At 39.9% G+C, this 27,166-nt stretch overlaps 1 protein-coding gene across 2 annotated transcripts; it reads left to right on the top strand.

The window, feature by feature from the left end:
- The first annotated feature begins 3,739 nt into the window (after positions 1 to 3,739).
- On the top strand, positions 3,740 to 19,288 carry C1QTNF3 (C1q and TNF related 3). 2 transcript variants are annotated; one of them, XM_074166528.1, is made up of 6 exons: positions 3,740 to 4,293; positions 9,368 to 9,479; positions 12,083 to 12,237; positions 15,752 to 15,881; positions 17,356 to 17,455; positions 19,129 to 19,288. In XM_074166528.1, the coding sequence occupies exons 1-6, from the start codon at positions 4,006 to 4,008 to the stop codon at positions 19,286 to 19,288; spliced, it is 945 nt and encodes a 314-aa protein (XP_074022629.1). In that variant the 5' UTR covers positions 3,740 to 4,005. The 2 variants fall into 2 exon arrangements, with proteins under 2 accessions (XP_074022629.1, XP_074022630.1); XM_074166529.1 differs by having other exon boundaries at positions 3,904 to 4,089.
- Positions 19,289 to 27,166: the final 7,878 nt, after the last annotated feature.

Here is a 27,166-nt window from a genome sequence, read left to right as displayed (position 1 = left end):
TTTCGGGTGCACAACACTTGGAAAGCCCCATGAACCTGCCTTCCCCTTGGCAGCCCATCTCTGGAGGTGTCCTTGGGGAGGAGGGTGGTGGGTTTTACCTGAATCCATATTACTGAACGAAACTCCTGCAGAAAAAAGGAAGCCTTCAATGAAAATACCTCACTTGTTCCTGTGGGTTTGCAGTGGTCAGCACGAAGGTTGGAGAAGGTTTCAAAGCCATTTTCTCCCTGCAGCCACACTGAGTGGGGCTCAGTAGAGATCGCTTGTGAAATAGCAGGTGAAGGTTTTCTCCGTGTCACTGCAAACAGGATTATTTCTAAGTGAAGGAACTGAAAATGTTTAATTACAGACACAATCCCACTTGGACCAAGGCTGGCATTTTTTATTATTTTAATTTTAATAATTTTGATTTGTTGCTTCTTGAAATGGTGGCCTGCAGTTTTACATAATAACCTCACTAACCTTCCCAATATCAAAATAAAATAACATAGTAATAAGAACTCCCTTTCTCACAGAGCAGTTTTTGCTTGCAGAGAAGGTGGGAAGCCACTTTCACCCAGCAGTTATTGCATTTTAGCTGATATCTCATTATCTGACATAAACAGATGATGTCTGACATAAACAGATCCATCCACTTCATCTTAAACTGTTGATTACCAGATAGAGGCATATCCTGCTGCCAGAGACCCACAGGGGAAAGGTAATTACGGCTGAGCTTGAACTCAGCTAGCAAAGGCTAGAAGGGTGATGCTGGGTGTGCAAAGACATGGCGAAGAGGTAGGGAGGGGGCCAGATTTTCTTCTCTCTGCCAGCACTCCTGCAACCCACAATGGCCCTGCAGCTAAAAGCAAACCCAAACATTTTAGGCCAGTCCTTTTCTCATCTCCAGATCAGTAGGATCTGTTCTTCTCAGCATCAAGCATTTTATTCCAGTACAAAGTTAATTCAAAGTACTGCTATTTTGATGCCCATATATTTTAGATTCAGTTCAGATGTTTGGATAAGTGTATTTGACCATTTGGAGATCAAGAATGGACAACCAGAATTGGTTCCTCCACTGCTTTTTACTTCTGAGTCCAAAATTTCTGCCTGTCGGCAATGATTTTATGTGCCAGCTATTCCTTGATGAAGGCACAGAGAATGGTGGGCAGCAAAGATTTCTGCAGATGGGATTCTGTTCCAAAGATTGGAAATAGAAGAGCAAAGTCTAAACTCTGTTATTAACTTGGACCAAAAAACGTGAGTAGCATCAAACCACCAGACCAGTGATGGTTAGGAACCAGGTGGACTCTATTAGAAAGCGAGGAAGGGAGCCTTTCTTCTTTCCAATAGCTGTCAAGAAACATGCTTGTTTCAGCTTTTGCATGAAATGATAGATGGGGGCTTTGAAGCCCAAATCTCTTTGGTTTTACTCCTCCTCCCTTTGGTACATGGGTGCTGTGGATGTTCATTACTCACGATGGAAACATGGATGTTCATTACTCACGATGGAAACATTTGCCACAGGAAGCTCCTGGAACAGAGTTTGGAAAGCCATGAAAGCCCTAACGGCAGCTGAAAATATCAGTGCTGTCCCAGTATTTGCTGAATCAAATTATTAAGTGCCAAGATAAATTAATGTTTGTCTCTGAGTCATTCCCCATTTTACAGAATCCAGGGTTTTCAAACTCCCTTCCTACAAAGAAAATCCTCTCTGCCTTAAAAAGAAACCCCATTTTGGTGGCAGCAGCTTCCAAAATCTGGAACTGTGTTTTCAGAAGTCTTGCTTCACTGTCCAGTAAATTCCCTTCCATCTCTCCTTTCCCAGTGAAATAACTGGAATATTTGCTTTTTTTTTTTAAATCAGGATTGTCAGTAGTCACAAAGCATAGGCAAACGAGCCTCTTCTGTGAGGTTATTTAGTTAATTAACAATCAAACACTGAAACAAGGCTCAAGAGCTAATCTATGAATTGTTATTCAATGATCCTGAACACGTGGCTTGGGAATTCAAGATTTCACTGAAATGGAATTGAGATTCCTGCCATTACAGCTTCAACATCCTTCAAATGCTTTCTCACCATCATTCAGCAACCACCAATCGCCCATCCCTTCCAGCATCTACAAGGGTCTGAATGAAAAGCCTTCACATCACGGATCTCCCTGCTGGGCTCATCTTCCATTTAGGCAGGAGAGCCACAGCTCCTCTCAAAATCCTTGCTTCTTGAGCCATGTTCTCCATACTTGGGGTAAAAAGGAGGGTTTCTTATGATTTCACAAGGACGGTTAGGCTTGCTTTCTTCAGATGCTCCATATCTCATCCCCATTTCAGCAATAGGCCAGGCAGTGAAGGCACATAATGGCTGTCCCACGCAGCTGCAGTCAATGAATTTGGGGCATTTTAGCAGATGTAACCCATTTCCCCTGTTTAGCAGTGCCTGTGGTGTTATGCTTTGCTGCCTTAGCATGCTGGTATGCTTAAGGCTTTTTACATTATCAAGTAACTTAGCACCTCGTTTCCCTGGTGGGTCTTGGCCTTCTGGTTAGTCACGTCCTGGTTTGTTCCCAGCATCTCTTTTGGCATGTATTGTCTATTTCCCCTCTCAAAATTAAGCTTGGGCAATATCTGTGGATCGTTAGCTTTAGAGAATACCTTCTGGATGGATGAAACCTTCATCACCATCCCAACGGGCCTCTGGTGCTCATGCAACCTTAGCTTCACGCTCTAAAAACAACCACTGCACGAAAGCCCTCACGTTTTGTCAGGCAACTGAACAGGAAGAAAAAAAATATATTGAAAACAGTGGGATAATTTAAGGCCACAGAGCACCCCAGAGATCACAGAGGAGCCCCAGCCAAACGCTAAGCAGTCCAGACAGCCTTGAGGAACTTGAGTACAAGCCAGTCCATCGCATTGCAGGGCCAGGGATCACTCCCTGGGGCTGATGCCTTCAGTAATGTCATTGAAGCCAACTGTAGTTCTGGTGGTGTTTCTCACAGAGCAAGGAGATACTTGCTCTTGGGAAGGCTGGGTGTGTGTGTGGATGTGGATGCATTACACAGCTGTGTTCTGCAATTGTGGCTTTCCAGAGGATACTAGTGGGTGGTTCAAAAAATATAATACGGATATTATTATACATATATAATTTGATTCTTTTAGTCTGAAATAAGCCCCCAGTACATTTATATTTACTTGGCAGTGAAGATATGAAACTTGGTTTGGCAGTTGCATTTAGCAAAACACTGGGAACTCAAGGGGAAAAATATTGCCTGGCTGAGTAGGTTGAACTAATGCTGAGAAATGGGGCTCTGTGAATCTGAATTCAACCCAGTTTTTCAGAGCTACTTACTCAGTCTCCTTCCACCGTTGGCCAACTGACAGAAATTCAATATTTTTCTTTTAGTGAATGAAAAGCATAGTCAGAAACAGCCACTGGGTCAGGATCATATGCAAAAGCTCCTCTTGTGCTTTTGTTTCCTAATTGCTCTTGGAAGGATTTTTCGGACTGGGCTGACGCAGTTGTGTGTGTGAATTTCCTGGCAAATAAGGAAGGTGGCTGTGTCCAAAAGACATTTAAGAGTGTGAATTCACAGCCTTTCCATGTCTAATCAAGGACCGTAAACCATTAGCCACATGTTCTCCATTTCCATCACATTTTTTCACACTTAAACAAAAACATGCCAAAGAAAAGGTGCTACATTTTTTAATGCCCCCAAATAGGAACCACGGGAGTCCGTTAAATGCTGTGGTCATTTCCAGCATACAAATCAATTTTCCTTGTGGTGGTGAAGTGGTGAATAATGCCTGGTTTGTTTAAAGGAGCATGACTGATTTTGGATGAAGGATCCTGTCACTTTGGCATTTTTAGTTTTATTTATTGCACGCAACCATATAAAACCTGGTACTGGTCTCAGTGCCAGGCTTACTAGTGGAAAAGCTGAAAGGACCACATAACTCCTGGTGCAGAAAAGAGGTTCTCCTTCTGCAAGGCACTTGCTGGACTCCTGAAAATTTATTTTTAATAACATGGCAGAGAAGGATTTCATCAGTTGGCATCTACTGGCTTTATTTTTTCTTCCATTTTGCCTGTGTCAAGATGAATACATGGAGGTGAGCAGAAGATCTTATAAACCAGTGGCCAAAGTATTGCAAAGTCACCACCAGACTGGTCATAAAGGTTCCAGAAGCAGGGAAATATTGAAACAGCGGAGTCAACTTATAGAGTGGACTGTTGGTAATAGCACTTCTACAGACCAAAAAATCCTGAGACCAGAGGTAGATGATGTAGAACTGACTACCTCAGATAGAGTCCAGGTACTCTGAATTAATCTTCTAAAGATATCTTTAAAGCTAATGAGATATTTTCTTCTTCTTTTTTTCTTTTTCTTTTTCTTTTTTTTTTCCTAAGATTATTAGTGATACATTTATAAAATTATTTTTATTAAAGTTCTGTATTGGTCTGTATCCTGCTGGGTTGCTTTATAGGATCTTTTAATGAGCTGGTAGAACCAGATCTTTTAATGAGCTGGTTGGGGACACTGGTTTCAACATAGACAGCAGCCCTTTGTTTTGCTGAAACTGTGATCCTGTGCAATCATATGTTCTGATATACAGTCTCTTAATTATTTTAAAGTATTACTTATTTAATATACTAAAGATTTAGATTCTGTTAACTCTTTTGGATGTGAAGGAAAACTACAGAATTTATTAGTGGCAATTGGAAAGATTCAGTTACCAGAGAATAACTTTACTTGAATTATGTACATAAAGTATATTCTTTTGGGCTTGAGACAAACAATGAAAGTGTTTAAAAATTTTATTCTAAGCAATAGCTTGAAAAGAACAGATACTAATGTAATGAGTAGATTCAATAATATGTATCAACTTGACAGTTTCAAAAGAAAAAAGAGTCAGAATGAAATTCTAAATCATCTGTAGTATCTGTGTTTTAAACTGGGAATCTTTTTATACCTTTTATATGGTGTTTTAGATATAGTCATCAGCTCACAACAAAGGGAAAATGGCATAATTTGATTATACATAAAATATTGCAGTCCAAAATTAAAAGGAAAATCTGAGGGGCAGAAGATGAAGCTTTTTCTAGCACTAAGGAAAACAAAATTCCACTCAAAGTTTTTGTTGATTGATGTGTTTTAGAAACAACAAGATGAGTGGTTTTTTCCTATTGCTGATACAAATGTTTGAGTCCTGTATAGTTAACATTTCACCATTTGTTTTTTAAAACTCTTTCAGATCAAACTGTTATATTTTGAATTCCAAAAATCATGGACATGCAGACAAGTGTTGAATAATAAGCTACTTCATAATAAGCAGAGAAGAGATTTGATTTTAATCTTGTACCAGGCTTGAAGAACTGAAACACATCCAAGTATGGGAATAGGTTTAATACAAGACTATATTCCCTGTATTTAAATTTTATAGTTCTTTGCATTTCCTAGTTCTTGGGCAGGAGTTATATGTTCCTCCAGTACACTCAGCAAAATAGATATTTAACTGTAAGTATGTTAAGTTGCACTTGCAGTATATAAACAGTGTAAACCATCAGGTATATAGTCCAGTGAATCAGCTTGTGTGTGTGTACCTCTTTATTGGAGAGAGAATTGTGCAGCTGCATATTACGGACCACACATTATTGGTACTTAAAGAATATTCCCCTTTAACTCAAAATAATTTCAGATAATGCAGGATTTAATACAAAATTACAACTTTTTTAGGGGTCAAACTGTCCCTTCTCAGAAAGTGTCACTGTGTTTGAGGTGCATGTGTCTCTCATCAGAGAGTTTAATGCAACATGTTTGGAGTTGCCTGCTGGGGAAAGAGGCTGTGATTAAAACTGAGCCCAGCGAGCCTGAGTGCAGCTGATGGCAGTCACTTACCTGCCAGACCCACTCTAAGAAGCAATCTTTGCTGGGGAAATGATGCAATTTTTGGCTCCCTGAAATGAAATGGAGCACTAGCAGATGCATGACAGGGATAATCCATCACAGCGTGGCTGACGCAATAGGTATTTTCCATCTCCAGACTCCAGGGTTTTCCAGGCAGACGAGGAACAAAGGTGGCACAGACATGCTTTAATTCATGTCAAACTTTTCTCTTCCCCTTGAGATATCTGACAGCTGTTTCACCCCCAAGTCCCTACTTCCTCAGTTGTCTTAGCTCTGGCTGGAGAATTTCACCCTCTTGCTAAAGGGTTATAACAACGGTCCCATTCCTTGTTATGGAATAGACACAATACCATTGGTCTTTGCTGCACTGGGTACAAGGCCAGTTTTCAGACTATTTGTAACTTTTGTAAAATATCACGTGCATTTCTCAAGAACAAGAACTCCTAGTGACTGGGGAGAGCCGTGCCAGACACATTCTGCCTTTTCAGTTTGCTCTTTGAAACCTTCAGGTACCCCTCAACCTACTGGTGTTTTACCCTGAATTTTGGCAATTTTGGTTTGTTTAATTCTTAATTAATTTACTACAAAAGGGGCCTCAGATCCCACAGAGACGTGCTGTTTTGCATTCAGAACAGGAGCCAAGAATGGTGGATGTACAGTGCTCATCTTCTGCATTGTCTTAGACAATATGACAACCCATAAAATTAATCAGGAAATGAAAAAGGGCTGGGTCTCCAATTATGATTCGTTCACAGCTTTAAGTTAAGGGAATTTTATAGACCATCTGTTGCCTAGAACTGCTTCCTATGTACTAAATCATAGGAAATCCAGCAAATAGCCTCAGAAATATTTCCAGCTTTCTGTCTGTATGAGGATATCAAAGTGACAGATGCATTTCACAAGCTCCTAAATCATATTTGTGTTTTGAGAGCAATGCCAAAGATTCATTGTGTGATAAATTTTATGTGCAAATGGCTGCATAGGACATCTTTGGCAAGTAGGTTGTAATTAATCTCTTTGTCCCATTTGAGTGTAATTTTACATTAGGAATGGGTTTTTCTTTTAAATGTGCTCTTCATGAAGTTCTTTGTTTTTAGAGATTAAAAGAGTTATCCTGAATATTCATTGTTCTTGGCAGCTGACCATGAACATTTTTTTCCTCCTAGTCAAGGGTTTAGTAAAGATAATAAGTCAATACTACTTTATGACTTGCGTAAGTAGTTATTTTGAAGTCAGTGGAACTGTTCTCATACAGCCAGGCTGGCAGGACTTGCCTCATTTCACATGTAATAACCTGCTGAGCTTTTCAAGAGGTAGCAATGCCAAACAGCTTTTGGTTACGACCAGCACTAGTATTTATTTTATATAACATAGCTGGTTCGCTAATAATGTCATCCAGGATTTCAGTGCATTGGGTAAAAACTCAAACCTTACCTGCACAGGCACAGTCTCACGTGCAATCCATTTTGCTGGACTCGTGCCTTCCCTTGCCTGTAACCCACAGTTCTAAGTCTTTGCATATTTCTACGTTGATATGACTTATTTGCTCTTGACAGGTATGTATGTAGTTTGCCTTCTCATTTAACATGAATATGGAGCAGTATCAAAAAAGAGCTGGAGATTATAACCTCGGTGCAACACTCAACATGAGCATTTCAGGTGGTGTAAAATGCTTGCACCATTCCAGTCCTCTTGTACTTGGTTCCCCGTCAAGGACAAAGTGACCTGAAAGCAGGGCTACTTCTTCTCTCATACTTGGAAAGCTTTAAACAGTGTGTCTGGTAATTGTCAGTTGTGTTCCTCCTAACAACTGGGAGAGATAAAACAGCAAGAAAGATACAAACAGATTCTCCAGGAACAGACAGTCCAACAGGCAGAACTAATTTTTCTCATAACATATAGACCAGAATTATTACCAGAATTAAGGTAAAAAGCATAGTATTGACCAAAGCCCCATAAATATGAAGCTCTTCTGCCCATTGGAAAGTCTTAACATTTCCATAACTCGTTCAATATGAAGCATATTGTTGAGCTGTCAGATCAGCCTTTAATCCCATGGTAGCTCCACCGTCGGCAGTTCCAGCTGACGAGGGCATGTGTCTGTCCCACTGGAGGAGTGGCAGGTATTTTGGTGGCATGAAAGAGTCTTTCTGTATCCATAAACTTGAACTCCCAAGCCTCTCGAAATTGATGAATCCTGGAGGGGTGTTTGGCATTGTTCAAAGCACGGGCTGAAAGCTTTAGTGTTTCAGATCAAGCCAGGGGATGACTTCAAGGGCAGGAATACACCACATCTCTATATTCATTTGGCAGCTCGCATTCCAGCAGAGGCTCCTTTGCTGCTGTTAAACTTATTAGGTCTGCATTAAGCAAGTAACTTCAGGACAATAAAGACAAGCGGAAAGAAATGGAAGACAAACAGTAGAATGATTAGAGAAAAGTAGCAGTCAGACTGCTATAACTATCCCCCTCCAGAATTTGAGAACTGCAGGTTTGCACCTCAGGATGATAGCAAAGAATTGTAGGGAAAAAGAAACAAAGAACAAGAGATGAGAAGGAGGCAGAGAAATAAAATCAAACTGTGGACCTCTACCTCAGCTGGCCCATCGGAAGATCTGCGACTGCTAAATCATGACAACAGCCTAGCTATGAAATCCAGACAGGATTGAATGAGACTCCATTATTATAAATACAATAATTTGGGAAAGAAAAGCACTGAAACAAAACTATTATCAAACTATTATTATAGTAGCTGAGCTGTGTATAATAAACTCATTAGTTTGTTTATGCTGCTATATTAGTTTCAGAATATAAACAGGTTTTCATCGTTACAAACCCACAATTACAAATAATCAAATGTCCATAACACCAGGTGTTGTGGTCAGTTCAAATTTTTGTCATGTCTCTTGGCACTATTTTAGCTTCTCCCAACTTTAGTAGGCTGCGAATGTGCAAGTCTGGGGCCGTGAACAGGAATATGCTGCACAGGCATTTTTTAACATCTCCTTCGGGTGGTCCCACACAGTTTTACTTATGTTTAGTGGAGGATAGTTCATTGCTGAAGGTCAACGAAGTCCCTTGTGTCCTACCACTCGTACATAGGCTTGTTTGTCAAGAAAGGTCAGCTGAAATGTGGGATCAGTGAAAAGCAGGATAGGAACCTAACTGAAATACTCGTCTAACTTTCATTACTTGTTATTATTTTATTTTCAAAACCCTCATTATTTGACAGGACAAGCTGATTTTTTTTAAATATTCATAGAGCTCTAAGAACACTTGACGAGCTATTCCCTCTAAATCTTCCAAAAATAACATCATTGGGGATAACCCAAGTATGGGAGATTTCAGGCCAGATAAGAAGTGTTTTGAAAACTTAGCAAATATATAAACAGAGAATATATAATGAAGACCCTGTAACCAACATGCATATGATTGATGCCCTCTGTGAATGAGCTATTTAAATCTTATTTTTGTGCACTTAGCCCCCACAAACCGGACCGCAGAATCCAGACTGTAGTTCCTGCTGCCGTGGTGACTTTGGAGTTCGACTCTACCAAGGGCCCCCAGGACCTCCCGGGCCCCCTGGGATGCCAGGTAAAGATGAAGTTTAATTGATTTTTTGATCAGTCTAATTACAAGCTATAAATTACAGGCTGTTCTATGAAATATCAGAGAAGGGTCCAAACATCAGTATTTGGGGACAAATTCAGAAGCAAGTTTTTCAGTAATTTCTGGGGAGACAGAGATTTTCAGTTAGACTCTAAAATTTTTTCCAGTGAAAACCTATTTGTTATTTAAATTCAACTTTCACAAATTCACACTAAAAGTAATCTTATTACATTTCTAGGGCAAATTGGTCTCTCAAAGCAGCATGAAGCTTCCATTAAAGTTGGAAGAACTTGTTCCCTGGAGTTGATAATTGTGATTACCTTTGAATATCCAGCTATGCTATTGTGTACTGTATTCAGGAGCTTTTTTTCATCTAGCATACTGCTAGCCAATATTTTACAGAGACACACATGCTTCTATTCTCTCATAGAAATGTCTTCTTTTCCTTCTTTCTTCTTGTCTTCCATAATAAAAAGTACCTTTCTTTGCCATTAGAAATGCACACAAAGGAACAGGATAAACAAGAAAAGGGTATACTTCGAACTGATAATTGGTGTGGAAAAAGAGGAGCCTAGAGGATGGAAAAAATAGTTGCATGTTGGTGTAAGTTTGTTACAGCAGCTACCTTCAGGGATTCGAAAATCACCGTTCCTAAAGCAGATGTATAATGTAAATGAACGTGTCACCTACTGACAGATATGTTTTATCTTCAAAAGCTTACGTCTTCTGTTATCACAATAAAAATGCAATTTCATAATCCTTCGGTCTCATAAATGTACTGACAGTAACAGACATGACAGATAATCATACAAAAAAAAAATTAAGGTAGCGATTTTTGGTAGAAACAATTTACAGTAACAGTTAAATCTGACTGTTATGCAGTTAAACCTGAGCAAATGAAGTGTTTCAGGAACTAGCTTCAGGTAGCAAAATACTGAAATTAATGGTGATTTTGACATATTTTGGGTATTAGGCAAAATAAGGTCATAGGTGTGTTTGGTATCAGCCTGCTGTAGATTATTTATGCATCAACATTTTATAAAAAGACTATTGACCATTACAGAAGAAAGAAAATATAATGGTGAGTCCTCTCGTGCAGAAATATTGCATTATATATTAAAAAATTGTTGCCTTCTTAGAAGCGGGACACAATTTTGAATTAGACCCACACTTTGAAGGCTGCAGTGGAGATACCGGGCCACAGCCCAGTCCCAGCTTTGCCCTTTCCTCATGCGAGGATGTATCTCAGTCACACTTTCTTGTCACCACAGGATGTCACAAACACGTGGCCAACAGCAACCTTCTGCACCCTGGAATTTCTCTGTCTCCTTCATCTGCTGCATTTCCTATCATTGTGCCCATAAGAGGAATGACAACAGCTGCTTTTCCCTTGATTGAATCAAATGTCGCTTGCAGACTTCTGTTCTGAACTGGTAGAGAAGTAGTTCTGGCTTTACATGAAGGATCATTCTGGTTATTTTTTAAGAGTTATAGATTTCTCTATCCAAACAAAAATCTGCTTAATTTCTCCCACCATTTAGCTTCCTTGCTTGAAGTAATTTTTTTTCTCAATACAAAAACTCTGACGAATCACTTAATCATTAGATTTGATCTCAAACAACACCATTCTTATAAATTTGTAACCAGACTGACTAATCAGAGAAACAGAGAAAAAGTAGAGTGGCAAAGAAGCTGATTTCAGTTCAGAAAGAATTGGAACAATGATGACAATAATTAATCCCCAGAGTAATTAACTGTAAGGTCAGGTTTTTGCTTCAGATATGCAAAATAATTGCTCAGTGATTCTAGCCAATGTTAAAATTTTGTCAGTCGCATAGATGTTTGCCCAATAATTTCCTCAGTAAACATCAGAAAGTAAGTAATACTGCAGATGCAGGAATATGTTTTTATAATGAGCCTTTTTACAAGAAACCATCTCAGAAAAGCTTCATTATAAAAATTTTGCCTTTCTTTAAATCTAGGAACGTACAATCAATCAACTCCTTGAAGCTAACCAGCACCCTGAGAATGCACACCCTCCCATTTCTGGCACAGATGGGTCATTTAGCTAGTTTAAGGCTGCAGCCATTCTTTATTTGTGTCGACATGTTTTAAAGATAGCAAAATGTTATTCAAAATTGTCTTATTCTAATTAACCTACATTACCAGGAAATAAGTTTTTACACAAAAGGAAAAGCAAGAGTGCTTATGCAGGCTACCTGGCATGTGTCAATAGGCAGTGGCTTTCGCTTTCCTTGAGCCTCATGTCCACTGAGGTCTTGTCCTTGCACATCTCCCCAACAACCCAACAACTTGAGACATTGGCAGTTCATACAGGAACACCAAAATAGCATGGAGGTTATTTCTTAAGCACCAATCTGCATTCTTCTGGAAACTTACTCATCAAAACCTTCACCTTCAGCTTAACCACACAACTGTTTCTTATCCGTTGCAGCTCATTCTGGGGTTTATGGTACTGGGAAATCCATGTGTTGCAAACTGGTGGAAAAAGACAGTTTAACAGTTATCTGTTAAAATATACTATATGAAAATATTTACGTTAAACAGAAAGCTCTGTTTCCTTTAAGGAAATCATGGAAACAATGGAAATAATGGAGCAACTGGCCAGGAAGGAGCCAAAGGTGAGAAAGGAGACAAAGGAGATATGGGACCGAGGGGAGAGCGTGGCCATCATGGACCCAAAGGCGAGAAGGGTTACCCTGGAATTCCCCCAGAGCTACAGGTACAAAATCTCTGGCGTTTGTTGGCTGCAGCAGTTCTTAGGTTATGGTTTTGTTCACTGAAAAACAGCACCTAACTACTTAAGAAGCAAAGCCCCCTGTAATTTAATAGAGTGAGAGACATATGTAGCCCTTGTCATGACTGACAAATGTGCTCTGCCAGACCTTCCTGGAAAAGAAAGACATCAGGACTTAGTCTTCTTTAGAGTAAGAATCCAGCTGATAAATGGACAGGAAAAAACATATATGGTTTCCTTTTAGGGCAGGAAGCCAGTATCTGAGTCATTAAAGGAGAATAGTGGGAATTCTCATTTTTCTACCAAGCTGTATCACATACATCACTGCACTTCCTATGGCATATGAAATGGGTAAAGGAGTCACTGAGGCCCATGCCCCTTAGGTCAGTCAGGCTTTGTGAGATTCTCAGAAGCGTATGTACCCAGCTCCTCAAAGTACAGGGTCAAAATGCTGAGTACAGACAGAAGTCCTCTGGTTTTGAAAAATACACTTCAGTAGCTATCTGTGTTTCTGTATGTCTAGATACCTTAAATATGTTGAGAAGCATGTAGGTTCTGCCTATGAGTGAACTACCCAAAAGCCAGATGAGCATTACGCCATGCGTTCAAGGCTGAGCTGATAAGCTCTGCTGAGGGACAGGGTATATTTGTTTGGGCTCAACAGTGTTGGCATAGTCCCATAACTTTTGCATTAGAGCTTCTTCATGTCCCAGGAATCTAGCAGAGGTCAGAGAGCTTACGTATATCTATATCTGCAGTACAGTGGAGACATGGTGTAGTCCTGTTCTTAAGGCAACCAAAAGTAAATGGGACTTGGTTAACTAAGACCATTGGTTGCTGTTGCAAAGGGGATTTAAGAGTTGTCCACGCTGTAGACTGCAGTGTAGAAATATACCAGCGTTTCGCCTGAAATAGCAGGAAGACTTGACTACCTCTATGACATAGCCCAGTTAAGGTGCTAAAGGCAAGATTTAGGTGCGTGGCAAGCGTTTGAGATGTATCCCTTCTGGTCTCCAGCTGCCACTGTGGAAGGGGCTTCCATAGGTCAGATCAGCCAGCCCCCTGTTGAGGAATCCTAAAGCATTTCAGATGGCACTCAGTGCATTGTGTGGACAAGTGATCGCAGTCAGAGAGCCTACATGCGAGGGAAGCATCTAAGCTCCCACTGCAATTACTGAGGATCTGGAAGAGCGATTCAGCTTAATCTGACAGTCGCTGCTGCTTTTGGGCAAATGGGACTTCAGACACCACAGAGTATATAGATGTCCAGAAACTATAAGGGACTTTACATCCTCACTCACACATACACACTTCAATGGAACTTACTTAAGTCTTGATCTGATTTGTACCCCCAAACCCAGTTCACTACAGAAGGACAAAATGGGATATAGCAAATATGCACAGAAAGAAATCCCACTTCCAAACAGTCTGACTACAGGCAAAACTGAAGTTCGGATTTATTTACAGTTCTACACCTTTTAACTGAATGGTACTGTTTCCCAATGACAGTCATTCATATATGTTTTATATCCTCATAAAAGTCATGCAAATTAACAGCAAAATCAACAGTACAACTAACATGTGCAGTGTAGGAAAATGGCTTTTGATTTTTTGGCATTGTTTATGTTTGAATTCTCCACCCTACCTGGCATGAAGATGAGATTGCACAGAATAAAATTCACAATGAAAATATTTTCCAAAATTGCTGGACTTTTGTAATAAAGCAGAACTATTTTAGACATATTCTTAAAGAATTAACTGGAATTAACATTATAGCTGAATATCTTAAAAACATATTTGTTGTAATTACGTTCGACATAAATCCTTTTGCAATTTTAAAATAGGCTATCAGCATTTTTTCCTTACATAAAAATAATGGTAGTAACTTAATTAAAAACTGAACAATGAAAGAGGATGAATAACAAAAGTTCATATTGCAATACCTATTTTCAATTAAAATTCCATCACTGTTTCTAACAGATGTGTTTAAAAATTCTTTACACAGAATAGCATATCATTCCTTGTTAACGTTACTCTTAAGAATTTTAGAGCAGGGGTTGGTAGAGGAGAAAACACTTTTGAATACATTACTGTTTTAAGTACAGGATTATTTTGAAAGATTTGGCGTGTCTATGTTCATCTGCTATTTCAAAATGAGACCTAGGGAGAAAGGACATCTTTTTCAACTCTTCTGATCAGACCAAGAAAAGTAGCTTGGGGTCAAAGAGAATGTGAAATGGAATCCAGACAAAAAGCAATGAATTCCATCAAGCTGCCATTGCAGCTGCTTTCCTTTAACACACGATGAACTTTGATGTGATCCTGGCTGAGAAGCAAGAAGTTAACAATTTGCCGTCATAGAAAATGCATCCATGCAGGGATAAGGAAAATCAGCCCAAGCTCTCAGCTCACATCTGGAGCTCCTCAAATTACTGAGCAGATGTCTAATGATTTCCATTGTTGGATATGGACTCATGTGATTTTGTCTGTTTTGGTTTTGTCCTCATTTGGAGCTGAAATCGAAAGAAGTTTGGAGTGGTTTAATATTGGTATAGCTGGAATCTCACAAAAACTGTCATTTTTGTGAGGGGCGGTAAAAACTGTAACTGAACACTTCTCATCTAGAAGTTAAGAGACAGAGATAAAATGCCAAGTCTCTATGTGACCTTCTGGCACCCAGGTGCAGCAATTCTGCTTATACCCAGCGTACTGACAGTCAGATGGGGGGGATCACTGACTCAAAGAAGAGATACCCCTCTTCCCTGCCCATGCAAGTTGGCAGAATCATTCCCTGTTATCTTGCTGAAGGGAAACTGAATTGTCCGATGGGGAAGGTTTTGCACTGCTTCCTATGAAACATTATCCATGGCCAATACGTCTCACTGCCACTGCTTTATTCTCCATCACCCTCTGTTGTCGTGACTGAGGGTATAGGGCAACTGGCAAGAGAGAAAAAGTACTGAATGTTGAGTCCCATCAACTTCTAGAGGACCTCTAATAAAAATGCTTAATGTATCTCTGAAGGTAGTTAGCAAGAAACACTAATGTGCATGGATTTTGCCGAGCATTATATATTTCATTATATATTCAGTTAATAGCAATATCCAGTCTAAATGCATTGGGGAATATATAAAAACTAATTAAATCACTTTTTTCGGAAACACCATCCATTTCAATACCAGTTTTCTCTTTCATCATTCTAGAGAGACTTAAAAGTAAATAAAATCCCAAATGAAGGTCCTGACCTGCAAACACTTGCCTATACACTTACTTTTACAGTCATGAATAGCCCAATTGAATGTAAGAAGCCTAGTCCTCTTCCAGTTTCATTCAATGGGAGTTTTGTTACTGGGGTTTAATGGCCTTGGAGCAGGCCCTAGAAGAACATCTCTGTCAGGAAAATAAACAGACTGCAAATACAGGAAAAAATTTTGTAGCTGATTCCTCTACATGTGTGCATTTCATGAACGACTGCCTGAATAAGAACTCATTTTTGCAGGTCGCATTCATGGCTTCCATGGCTACTCACTTCAGCAACCAGAACAGCGGGATCATCTTCAGTAGTGTAGAAACCAATGTTGGGAATTTTTTCGATGTCATGACTGGGAGATTTGGTGCTCCAGTGAATGGTGAGTGTTTGCAAAACAATATAATGCAATTCTGGGAGCTGTAGGGAGAAGTGTGGTCAATAATGATGAGAAACTAGTTAACTGCCTTTGCAGAAGGCACTGATAAGGCTCACTCTGTGTAGCTCTTGTTACCTACTTTCAGGAAAAATGAAACTGGAAACTGAGCAAGCCAAGAGAGGACTTGCCAGCCAGTGAGACTAGTATTGGCACAAAGACAGGATGAAGAGGCATGGCCAGAGCTGGGGGGGGGGCTGAACCGTCTGCTTTGAGATGTTTAGCCCTTCAGCCACGGTGATGAGTGGCCTTGATGTCAGCATCTTCACAGTTTGCTCCTCAGCCTCCTGCCTCCAGTCACACTCTTCACCCCATCTTCCCTCACGCCAGTTCAGCTGTGAGCTGGCCTGCAACAGCTGCGTGGCTGGAAATGAGGCATTACATTTTTTCCAGAGCTATTTTTCAGCTGCATCAATCCCCCATCTTATGCAGCTGTGGCACAGGAAGAACAATAGAAGTTGGGGGAGGCAGGGCTATAACCAAACACACGTCTAAGCAAAGTCTGAAACCACCTTCCTTCACTTGGCCTTTCTCACCCTGCCATTCATCTAACTCACTGCTATGGGAAATGACATTAAATTAAATAAAACTCAGGCCCTCCAAGCTTGCTGTAGCACATCTTACTGACAGTTAGGGGTGTTTGTCCTCATAGCTGCTTCCTTCTGAGCTTAGTGTATACACAGATGTTAATAAACTTTGATTCAAAATGACTTAATGACTCTGATGTAGGCTCCAAGCTCCCATTTCAGGGTGGATGTCACAGATTACCATCCAGGAACCAGGAGCTTTCCTTCCCACCTCTTGGAAGGTGTCCTGTCTTGTAGAGTTTGTGAAACATAACATGGTTCCACTGACAACATTGTTGGTGCCTTTCAAGACAGAGAAAGAGGGTGAAGGTTAATGGTGTGTTGTGCAAGAAGAGAAAGTGGTGGCTGTGTCTGCATTGTTCAGGATGTGGTACAGCCAGGTGAGCCACAGTGGGTGCTGCAAAAGCCACTCATGCTCTGCCTGACCTGGGTAAGATGATGGCTGTCTGACAGCCTCTGAGGCTGAGCCCTGGCTGGCCTGGAGGCTGCCCTTTTGGGAGAGGGCAGGAGGAAGAAGGCAGGGAAAAAATGGTGAGAGAAGGGTCACTACACTCAGCCTCTGGGAAATTTCCCTTTCGGTGAGAAGGAAGGGATGAGCTGTCCTGCCATGTTCAAATAGTCATTTCTCTGGAACAGCATGTGGCTGAACCCCTGCCATATGCAGAACAAAAATGAATCAGATTTTGGCACACTATAAGCAGAAGCAAAATACCCGCTGACAACTGGAAGGTAATTTCGGCCTCAGCTGATTTGTTTTCTAAACAAGAAGCATAAGCCTATACTATGACTATCTCCCTGTATGAAGCAAACATTGTATTTGGTAATCTTTTCAGGGGTGTATTTCTTCACCTTCAATATGATGAAACATGAAGATGTGGAGGAAGTGTATGTGTACCTGATGCATAATGGTAATACTGTTTTCAGCTTATACAGGTAAGTAAAGGGCCAGGCCATTTTAATGCAAGATGTGCGTGCACGTGTGACAGCTTGTTCACATTCTAAGAAGAGGAAATTCTATAGAGTAAAATAACCGGCAAAGAAAAACTATTGCATTTTGCCCTCCTCAACTTGCAAATTTGGATCATAGCTGCCACAGATCTTGGACCTAAGATTCAACCTTGATCACAAGTTCCTTAAAGCTCAGGGGAAAAGAATTAGCACTGCAAGTCAGGGTTGGAGTCCAGTGGTAACATGCTGTCATTCTGCTAAAACATATCTTCATTCTCATTTTGCTTGTTATACTAGTAACAAACTTGTTAAAAATCATGGGAGAGCAATTTACTTCACAGGTAGAGAGCATTTAAACTGCAGCAGTAAGGATAAGTAAGAAGCAAAGGTCTGCCGTTTACTGGCTTTGTTATCCTTAGCGCACTTGGAAAAAAATGGTTTTGAACTCTTTATGTTAGCTGGAGGATCACCAAGAATAGGATTTACTCCTAGCATATCAACTTCTATAAGGAACAGGTCATGAAGATTGTAGCCAGGTGGGTATCTATGTGGTTGGAAAAAACTATTATTTCTTTAATACCATCCAGGAGTCTGATGCTTCTCTCCTGAGCCTGAATAAACAGACACAAAAGCTTAGATTGATCACACCGGATTTTAGGCACTTAGATAATCGCAGGTTCATTTAACCTGTCATTTTAGCAGGTTCATTTAAGTAACAAGCGATAGGACAAGAGCAAATGGCCTGAAGTTGTGCCAGGGGAGGTTTACATTGGATATTAGAAAAAATTTCTACACCAAAATGTTGTCAAGCATTTGAACAGGCTGCCCAGGGAAGTGGTGGAATCACCATCCCTGAAGATATTTAAAAAATGGGTAGATGTGGTGCTGTGGGACGTGGTTTAGTGATGGTTTTTGGCAGTGTTAGGTTGATGGTTGGACTCAATGATCTGAAAGGTCCCTTCCAACCTAGATGATTCCATGATTCTATGCTTCATTTAAGCTGACAAGGTTTCTTCAACAGCCTGAACTTGAAGCACCACCAAAGGGTGGTTCATTCCCAATAGATCTTTCCTGAAAAAGTGCCCAATTTTTTTCCCCTGAAGCATCGATGTCAGAAAAGGCAACAGGTGGAAGCAAAGGAACCACCACTCACACAAAGCCAGAAGGTTAGCCCACATCAAACATGTCAACATTCCAACGAAAGGCCTCAGGATGGAGTGAGCTGCCTGTCTCTGCCCACTGCATGTGCCAGGAACATAGGGGCTCATCTCACATAAGACTCCTGACCTAGAGGCATTTAAAATTAGCTGGGATGAATCCAAGAGGAAAAGGGCATCACAGGAGATCTGGAGTGTTGTGGTGAATGAGCAGAGTTTTATTTTAAACAACTAATTTGTTCCTGTGCCCTGGAAAAAAAGTTAAACTTTCAGAATCTCAGAAAGGAATGAAACGATGCAATTAGGCAAGGTGCAAAATTTGACTAGGAGATCAAATGCAGAAAGATGCCAACATTTCCTCATAAAGCTGAAAATAAATTGGCAAGCCTATCAAGGAAGTTTTGCTCAGGATAACAATGTGCTTGCTTGGATTCTTTTTCTTTTTAAAGTTGATCATTGTTGAGAAACAAAAAGCTGACTTGTTAAAATATTCATCCTTAGCTATGAATCAAAAGGGAAAGCAGATACTTCAGGAAACAGTGCAGTGCTAAAACTTGCCAAGGGAGACGAAGTCTGGCTGCGAATGGGAAATGGAGCCCTCCACGGGGACCATCAACGCTTCTCGACGTTTGCTGGGTTTCTTCTTTTTGAAACGAAGTAAAAAAAAAAGAAAAAAAGAAAAAAGCAACTAGATGTTATCTGGGGAAACTTCTTTTTGGGAGCTGGTATTTTTCTCTGGACTGTGGAATAGCATTACAACACTGAAAGATCAAGAAGGCTTGTTTTGATGCAATGCATTACTACTTGTGTATCAGAGATGAGCTAAACACATTGGGTAGTTGACACACTTACAGATTTATGGAAGATGGGTTGTATCTAGTGAATCGTTAAATGTCGCTATTGCTCTCTTCTCCAAAGGGACTGAAAACAAAGGAAAAGGCATTTAAATAATTTAGAGAGCAGTTTACGCAGCAAAGTCAATTTTGTCTGTAAATATACTTTAGTTAAATATATGTCAGGAACTGAACAATTGATTCATGATTTCTGTTCATTTATTCAGTTCTTATTACCTGTTCATTTAAGTTTGCATCATGGAAAAAGCCTGAATGAATTATAAGTAGGCTCAGCTGATACCAAATTTAAGGAAGAAGTTTTTACTGAACTAGAATGAACTTTACAAATAGAATAAAAAAATGTGAAAATAAAGATGTCAAGAATTCAGGTTTATTGCATTCCCATCTCAAACTTCTGAAGATGTATCTGGTGCCATTTTTCATAGATTTTTAGCACATATTTATGCTCGCACTCTCTTAAAAAAGAGCAGTAGTAATTCTTGCCTTAGTAGCAGCTTGGAGCTAAGGTAATTTAGCCTGCAGTGTGCAGGGAGGGGATCAGACAGGGGAACTGCAATGTTTCTTCCTAACCTTCAAATTGTTAAAACCTCATGTAACTGTATGCAAGGTGTCAATGCAGGGGCATATATGTTGGAGAAGTGGGGATACACCAACAGCACAAACAGAAACACACGCTTTGTGGAGTTGGGAGCTCTTTTAGAAGGATGCACCTTTTAATACTGCATATTTACTTAACAGTGAAGCTGTTGATACAGTTTTCCTAGCAGCCTTCCAAGAATCAGTATTTCAAGAAAACACACTGCAGCCTGGCAAAGCAGCAGCTAACCCAGTTCAATATTTAACTGGTGAAAGCAAACGCTGGCTGGCTCAGAAGTTCTGGTCGCAGTAAACTGGGCCATTCTTCAGCATTAGTATTTGCCACCAGCTTTTCAAAAATTAGAGTACCTGAAATCCTCTCTTGCTATTTTCTTTTCATCGGAATCAGCACCAAATATACTAAGACAATACTGAAGTTTGAATGTACCTTCTGCACATTCTGGCTCTCCACACATAAGCTAATGAAATATAAATTACCTTTTAACACACATTACATTTTGACCTGACAGTACCTGCCATTAATGTATAACAAGCAGGTGGCATTAGGAAAACATTTATTCGAAATTCTTTTATACTGGATACAGATAGCAGTTGCACAAGAACAGAGCAAGCAAATCAGAATCTGCCCTATGAATTTGTATGTCCTTGTACACGTTCCTAGCGTATGTAAACCACATCTTGTGATGAAAAATGCATGTTGATACTTGATGATTATGACTTGTGATTTTTTCATTTTATGCATCAACCACTGAAAATATTAGCTTTGATGAACTGTTGTCCAATGAGTTTTATTGTTTCTTTATGAACTTGGGTCAGGTCTGCACGACATCGATTTTCAGAACCTGAGACCATGTTATTCTAATAAGCATTTTAGTAAAATTCTGGCATGCCTTCAAACTAAAACCCACCCACCAGGTAATCGGATAATGTTATTCTTTTGGAATAAGTGCACAAGTTGTATGAGATATATGGCATCATGAGCTAATGTTCACAGTAGGAAAAATCTTGAAGTAAGTATTTCTTATTGTGTTAGGAATGTTTGCTTTGTAACACATACATTTATCCAATAAAGATTAATAGTCATAAAACTATACTTGTTTGTTCATATCTGTATTTACCAAGGACCTTACCATTTGGAGACTGAGGAGATATACTCTTAACATGCATTTCCTAAGCATTCATTTTGCTACTGAACAGGCAAAATCCAGCACTAAGGGTCAAAATATATTTATTTTACATATAAATATATATATGTATACACACATAAAATTTAATTCCCTGAGGTTTCCTTTGGGGACTTAATTTTCTCTTAGGGCATGGCCATTTTAAACCATTTTGCCCAGAATAAAGCACTTAGAGACTATGACACTCATTTTAAGCTCCTTTACATTATCTCTCATAATGGCTAGGACATAAAAGAAAGTAAAGTTTTGCCTTTCTAATTTTATGTTGTTTTCACAAATTTTGTGCAACTTGGTCTGTTAAGAGCAGAAACCAACTAAGAATCACCACAAAAGCTTCTACCAAACAAACAGCAGGATGGTCTCAGTTCCAAGGCTAAAGCTTAGAGGTTTTTTACATCAAGGTTGGAACTTCCTAGTTTTTCTATGAAGTCTCTGCAATATTTTCTCTGCAAAGTTTTTGCATGCAATCTCTGCTGACTAGGTGTTGTAACACTTTACAAATAAATTGTTAACTTGCATTTAATTTCAAAGATCTCTCAAAATACAGCAGCTGATGTGAAAATCTGTGTGTGTTCCTGTTCCTCAAAATTATCAAGTTTTATATTCAGTAAGTCATGTGGAATGTATGGTTTTTTCTCAGAAACATTTATGAAAATTAGTCATCTTTCCATTGCTGCTAATAATTGAAAGCTTCTTGCTTGTAGATGCTCAAGACAAAATGTCTGCTGTCAGAGATTTTTGTCCTCTATTATAAAATAGGCGGTACCTTGTAATTTGTGTTATGAGAGGGAAACCTTCTGGAAACTCAAAAGCTGCAATTTGGAGTATATTTAACGGTTTCTTGTTTTTGCTAAACTGAGTCTGTATCTCTTTCTCCGACTTCATGAGCTCCCAGATTCAACCAAAGCTTGGCAAGAGCTGCAGGCCCCTGCTGGCCACAGAGCTGTGGTTTGGTAGGCGATATTCTGCCTCTGTGGTAGGAGCTGGCATCCTGGCAGAAGAAAACACTGCCTCACAGAGAGACGAGTTGAGCTCTGCTCTGTGTGGAACACCAGCCCCCACTCCTGGTTCCCCCTCCCCCTGAGACCCAGGGACCACTGTCCCTCCCTGTGACACCCTTGCAAAGTAGCAGCTCTCATCCCCAGCTCCCTGAGGACCATTAAGGATTGCATTTTGCAAAATGGGGCTGTGTGACCCTTGAGAGATGCTGGGTGGACCCCCCCTTGGCAAAGGCAAAACACAGCTTCTATGTGAGAAAAACATTAACTGAAACGAAGCCTAACTCAAGGAAAACATCTTAGGTCTGTGTCTCAGTTCCACTGGTGGTGTCTAAAGAAAATGGAAAGCAGCTCAGTTTACTCTAATTAGCAATCCTCGAGAAAAAGTCAATCTATGATTTTAGTTTCAGAGGCTAGTCCATGGCCTGAGGGTGACTGAATTGATTCTGAGGAAGCAATTTAGACTGACAACAGTTTGCAACCTCAGTCCCACTGAAAACCTTGCAAGCCAAAGGGAGGGCTTTAAATAAAGTAACAGTTTTCTAAAGGGAAAATAAGGAACACACTCTTCACTCAGATCCTTCATCTTCCACATGAAATTCTTCATTGAGTTTCCTATGTTACACCTTACTGCTTCCTGAAGCAGTTTTTAAAAAAGTGGTTTTTAATTAAAACTGTATTTTCTCTTACTTAGCTCACAATATTAAAATGATATTTTCTGCTCAGAACCAAAAAAATCACACAAGGACAAAACATGCAGGGAGCTGCTGAGGGGTGTGTGCAAAGGCACACGGTTCTTCATTTTGGTGAATCAGCAGCAACATGTCTCCATTTCGCTGTTAGTTCTGCTTTTGCGACCAAAGGAAATAAAAACTGACAGTGATCAGCCCAGATGTAAAGATTTGAGGTAACAAAAGGAATCTTGAAAAGCAAAGTCTGGGTGTCATACGCGGATGCCAGCGAGGAAAGACACGAACTCTGGAAACTATCTTCATAAATTAAAAAAACTCAATACAATATGCACTTCTTAGTGTGACCAGGTTCTCTCTTACAACCAAGAGTGACAGCTCCTTTAGTCTTTGGGCCAAACCACCCACAGCCCTAGCAGGAGTCAGAGCATCTGCAGTGCCACGTTACTTTTCATTATCAAATAGTTTCCTTGGGTGAATTACACAGCACAGGAACAGCAGCAGAGAACACCCATACTTCCCACCCCTTACCCCCCTGCTCTCCGGTTAAATTGTTACTAAAAACCAAAACCAGTGCCAGAGTCTACCTTCTGGCCCAGAGTAACCATCTGATTATGTTAATGCTAATTAAACTCTCTCAGCCTCCATAGCAGGGTGTCTGCTTGCAAAACTGATCCCTAGCTTGCGCTAACTTTCAAGTAGTACTCAGGAAAAGTTGGGGAGATAACTCCTTGTCATGGGCTAAAGGCACTCTCAGGATCGTTCTGCTAACTTGGTTGCATAACCTATCAATCTTGGTAACACAACACAACTCAGCAGGTACCAGGTGTGGAAACTCCTGTTGCTGTTTAATTCAGTACTGTGTACATCATCCCCAAATACCTTGCAGGCTGAACAAGGATGGATAATAGGTGTGGGAAGACACTGTGCTGGCTTCTTGACATCGACAATCCTCTCAACAGGAGTGACTGGCTAGGTCACTCTTTCCTACCACTACATTGAAATCAGTGTATAGATTTTGAAGACTGTAAAGATGACAGTGGGAGAGGCTCAGTATTATGCATCTACATTTATTTGAAATAGGGCAGGGCATCCTCCATGAACACATTCATAGAAGAATAAAACCTATGTGGTGCAGGGTTTTATTAAGCAAAGAGAATCCTTGTGTTAACTGGTGAAAAATTGCACAAATGGAGTTTTGCCCTTCTGCTTTTCTGAAAACAATCCAGCAGATGTGAGAAATTCCACAAAAGAAGAAGTGTTTTAAAAGAACCACTTTGTTACAACACCAAGAATGGAAATACCCATGCTAAAATCATCTTTGACATCTTAGCTCCTGCGTCCTGTGAATGTGTCCCACAGTATGCTCTTCCCATCTTATAGTCACATGCTACGTCTTGGCCTCATCCAGGAGCAATTATATGATGCTTGGTGAATAAGGCATAGGCCATATAGTAGAATGGGATAGCAAGAGATGAATACAGAACAGTTCCATCCAGTAACTTCATCCAAATGTATAGTTAATGAAGCACCTTTACTATAGAAAATAGAGCATGCTACTATGTAAGAAAGAATAGAGGAATCAAATTCATAGCAGCAACCCTCATTTTAGCATTTTCCACCTTTCTAAGAGCTTCATTTTTCAATCTTAGCAATTCTTTGAAACAAAAACACTCCAGGCTCTCACAGCACACTGAAACTGATGACAGTCAAGGAAGTCCATAAGGACTGGAACTTTAGGCCAGGAGATGGGAATTCAGAGCTTCAGAATTCAGAATGTGCCATTCTGACATGTGAAAAGTCCTGGTCTGCAGCTGAAAGTGCTGGGTGCAACTTAAATTGTTTCCTGTTCATCTTTTAATCTAGAAAACAGTAGAAGTATGATACTTTTGAATAAAATCTTTCATATACTGCATCAGTTCAGATCAGTGCGTTCTTCCCTCCAAGACTACCTGTTTCTCAGAATGGTCCATGTTTGTTTTCTTAAATTATCAAAGGCACGCAAAATAAAGAACATTTATTAGTTATAGAATTAGTTATGCCACAACTAAGGCACAAATAAATGGCTCATGGACAATGTGATGGGAACAGTTCATAAAAACAAAGGCTTATCAATGCATTGCAGTAGCAATGCAGGAGAAATTGTCTCTAATGAACATGGTAGACAACATTATCCAGCAGGAATGGCTCGCTGGAAATAAGTCAAGGCAGGATGGCCAAGCGGTAGCGCGTGTGGTGCCCAGCACAGAGCTGAAGCTTTGTATCCAGGTGAACAAAATCTGAGAATAACCCTTGTCTAGGGTTTCCAATCCCTACAATAGTAGTTAATAATAAACTCGCAGAAAAATATTTATTTTCTACTGATTAGCCAATATAAAGATTAGCTATATAAAGCTACTTGCCAGTCTCTTCATCTAAATCATGAAAGCACAGTAATACCATAAGCTTTGACTCAAAGGAAATAAAAGATGAGTATTTTGGTCCAGGTACAAAGGTAAAGGTCCAAAGTACAGAAACCACCATCACAGGCACCAGTAATGTGTTCTCCAACTTTAACAGAGTATCAGGGGGCAAACTTCTGACACTGTGAAAGTTAATGGCAAAGCTTGTTCACTGCAGCAAGGCCAGATTATCAACCCAATAACTGACTGGATTCACAAAGTTGTTTTTCTAAGATATGTCAATTTTAATGAAGCAGCATATACAATTGCTTTCTGTGGATGAGACTGAGCTTTCATTTCTACATCTATAATTCATAATCTCAGACAGACATAGCCAGATTCTCAAGCCGCATGAATTCACAGCTACTTTAGAGGGATGCATCGATCTCGGGATAAATTCACTGTGGGGCTTTTTTCTGGTGTGTGGTGGGATGTCTAGTTAAAAGAACGAGCAATAATGTGCGAGTCCACATACACACAGAAGCAGAGAAACACGGAAAGGCAAAGAGATGGTCCAAGCTGAAGAACCTATAGAAATTGCAGAGATTCAGCTGCTACATTTGACAAGCATGTTGTAGGAGGGACAGTGTGTCACAACAGCATGCAGTATGAGGTCAGAAATGTGGACTATCACCACACTGTCTTTGTGGATATCGAGAAGCGCTATGAATGGAGGACTGCTTCTATCCAGGCAAGGCATAAATGCAGGCTTTGGGATAAAGACCCATGCTTGAAAGCTTTGATAAAATTGGGAAACAAAAATACCACCATAAATTTCATGAGAATCCATGAAGTTCTCCATTTCAGATTAATGTAGATATCTTTGAATTGACTAAAAAAGTTTCACCCTAAGTAGTGACTTACTACTTGCATTTTTAGGCATTTATAATGATCAAGATTTGAAGTACTATGAGATGTGAGCAATTCTTGCATTTTCCTTTAACAAAACCAATATAAACTGTATTGATGCCAGCATCTCTTTAGCCATATATTAAGATCGACTAAATTGTAAACAATATACACATGAAAGGGGAGTATCAAGCTTTTGTGTACAGCTATAACTTCATGTTCCTGGCTTGCTATTTTTCCAAAGGAGTGAAAAGTAAGAGTAATTGTAAACAACAAATCTGACACAAACTGTAGAAGTCTGGCCTGCAGTGTGGCCAGTCTGTATCACAGAAGCGCCTGTACCTCTGCAAGAAATGTTGATATAACACACAGCATATATATAATTTTATTTTTTTAACACTGACTGTGGAACACACTAATTTCAGTGTAGGAATTATATACATTTCACAGGATGACACAGATAGCAACTCACTGACATAACTTAATCAAGCTCACAAAAGCAGTCTGACAAGGCGTGAAACACCACCCACTGTCCTGCCACCCACACTAGAGTTTCAACCTCAAAACAATCTCCTTTCCTACACCCACTGCCTCTGCAATGCTGAATTCATACAACCACCTACTTGCTGCTGCATATTAAAGATGCATATTAAATGGTATCACATACATAAGCACTGCACTATTTTTACTGCAAGCCCATGCTGGGGGATGGCTCCTTGTTTTTAACATATATTTTCTGCTTGCCAACTTGCTGCTTCAGTAGAGTTTGCTGGATTCAGATCATTAGCCTCATCTCTTGGTTAATTAGAATATCTGTTTATCTCTCACACCTGTTTACTTCTTAGCTTGTCAAAATCCAGTTCTTCAAACTGTATTTAATGCTCATAAAATAATGCCCTCACCTCCCTGAAACTGCAATCATTTAAT

This window comes from Numenius arquata, chromosome Z, assembly GCF_964106895.1.
Source record: "Numenius arquata chromosome Z, bNumArq3.hap1.1, whole genome shotgun sequence".
Taxonomy (NCBI): Eukaryota; Metazoa; Chordata; class Aves; order Charadriiformes; family Scolopacidae; genus Numenius; species Numenius arquata.
Note: the sequence above shows the minus strand (reverse complement) of the source record. Positions and strands in the feature narration are given on the sequence as shown.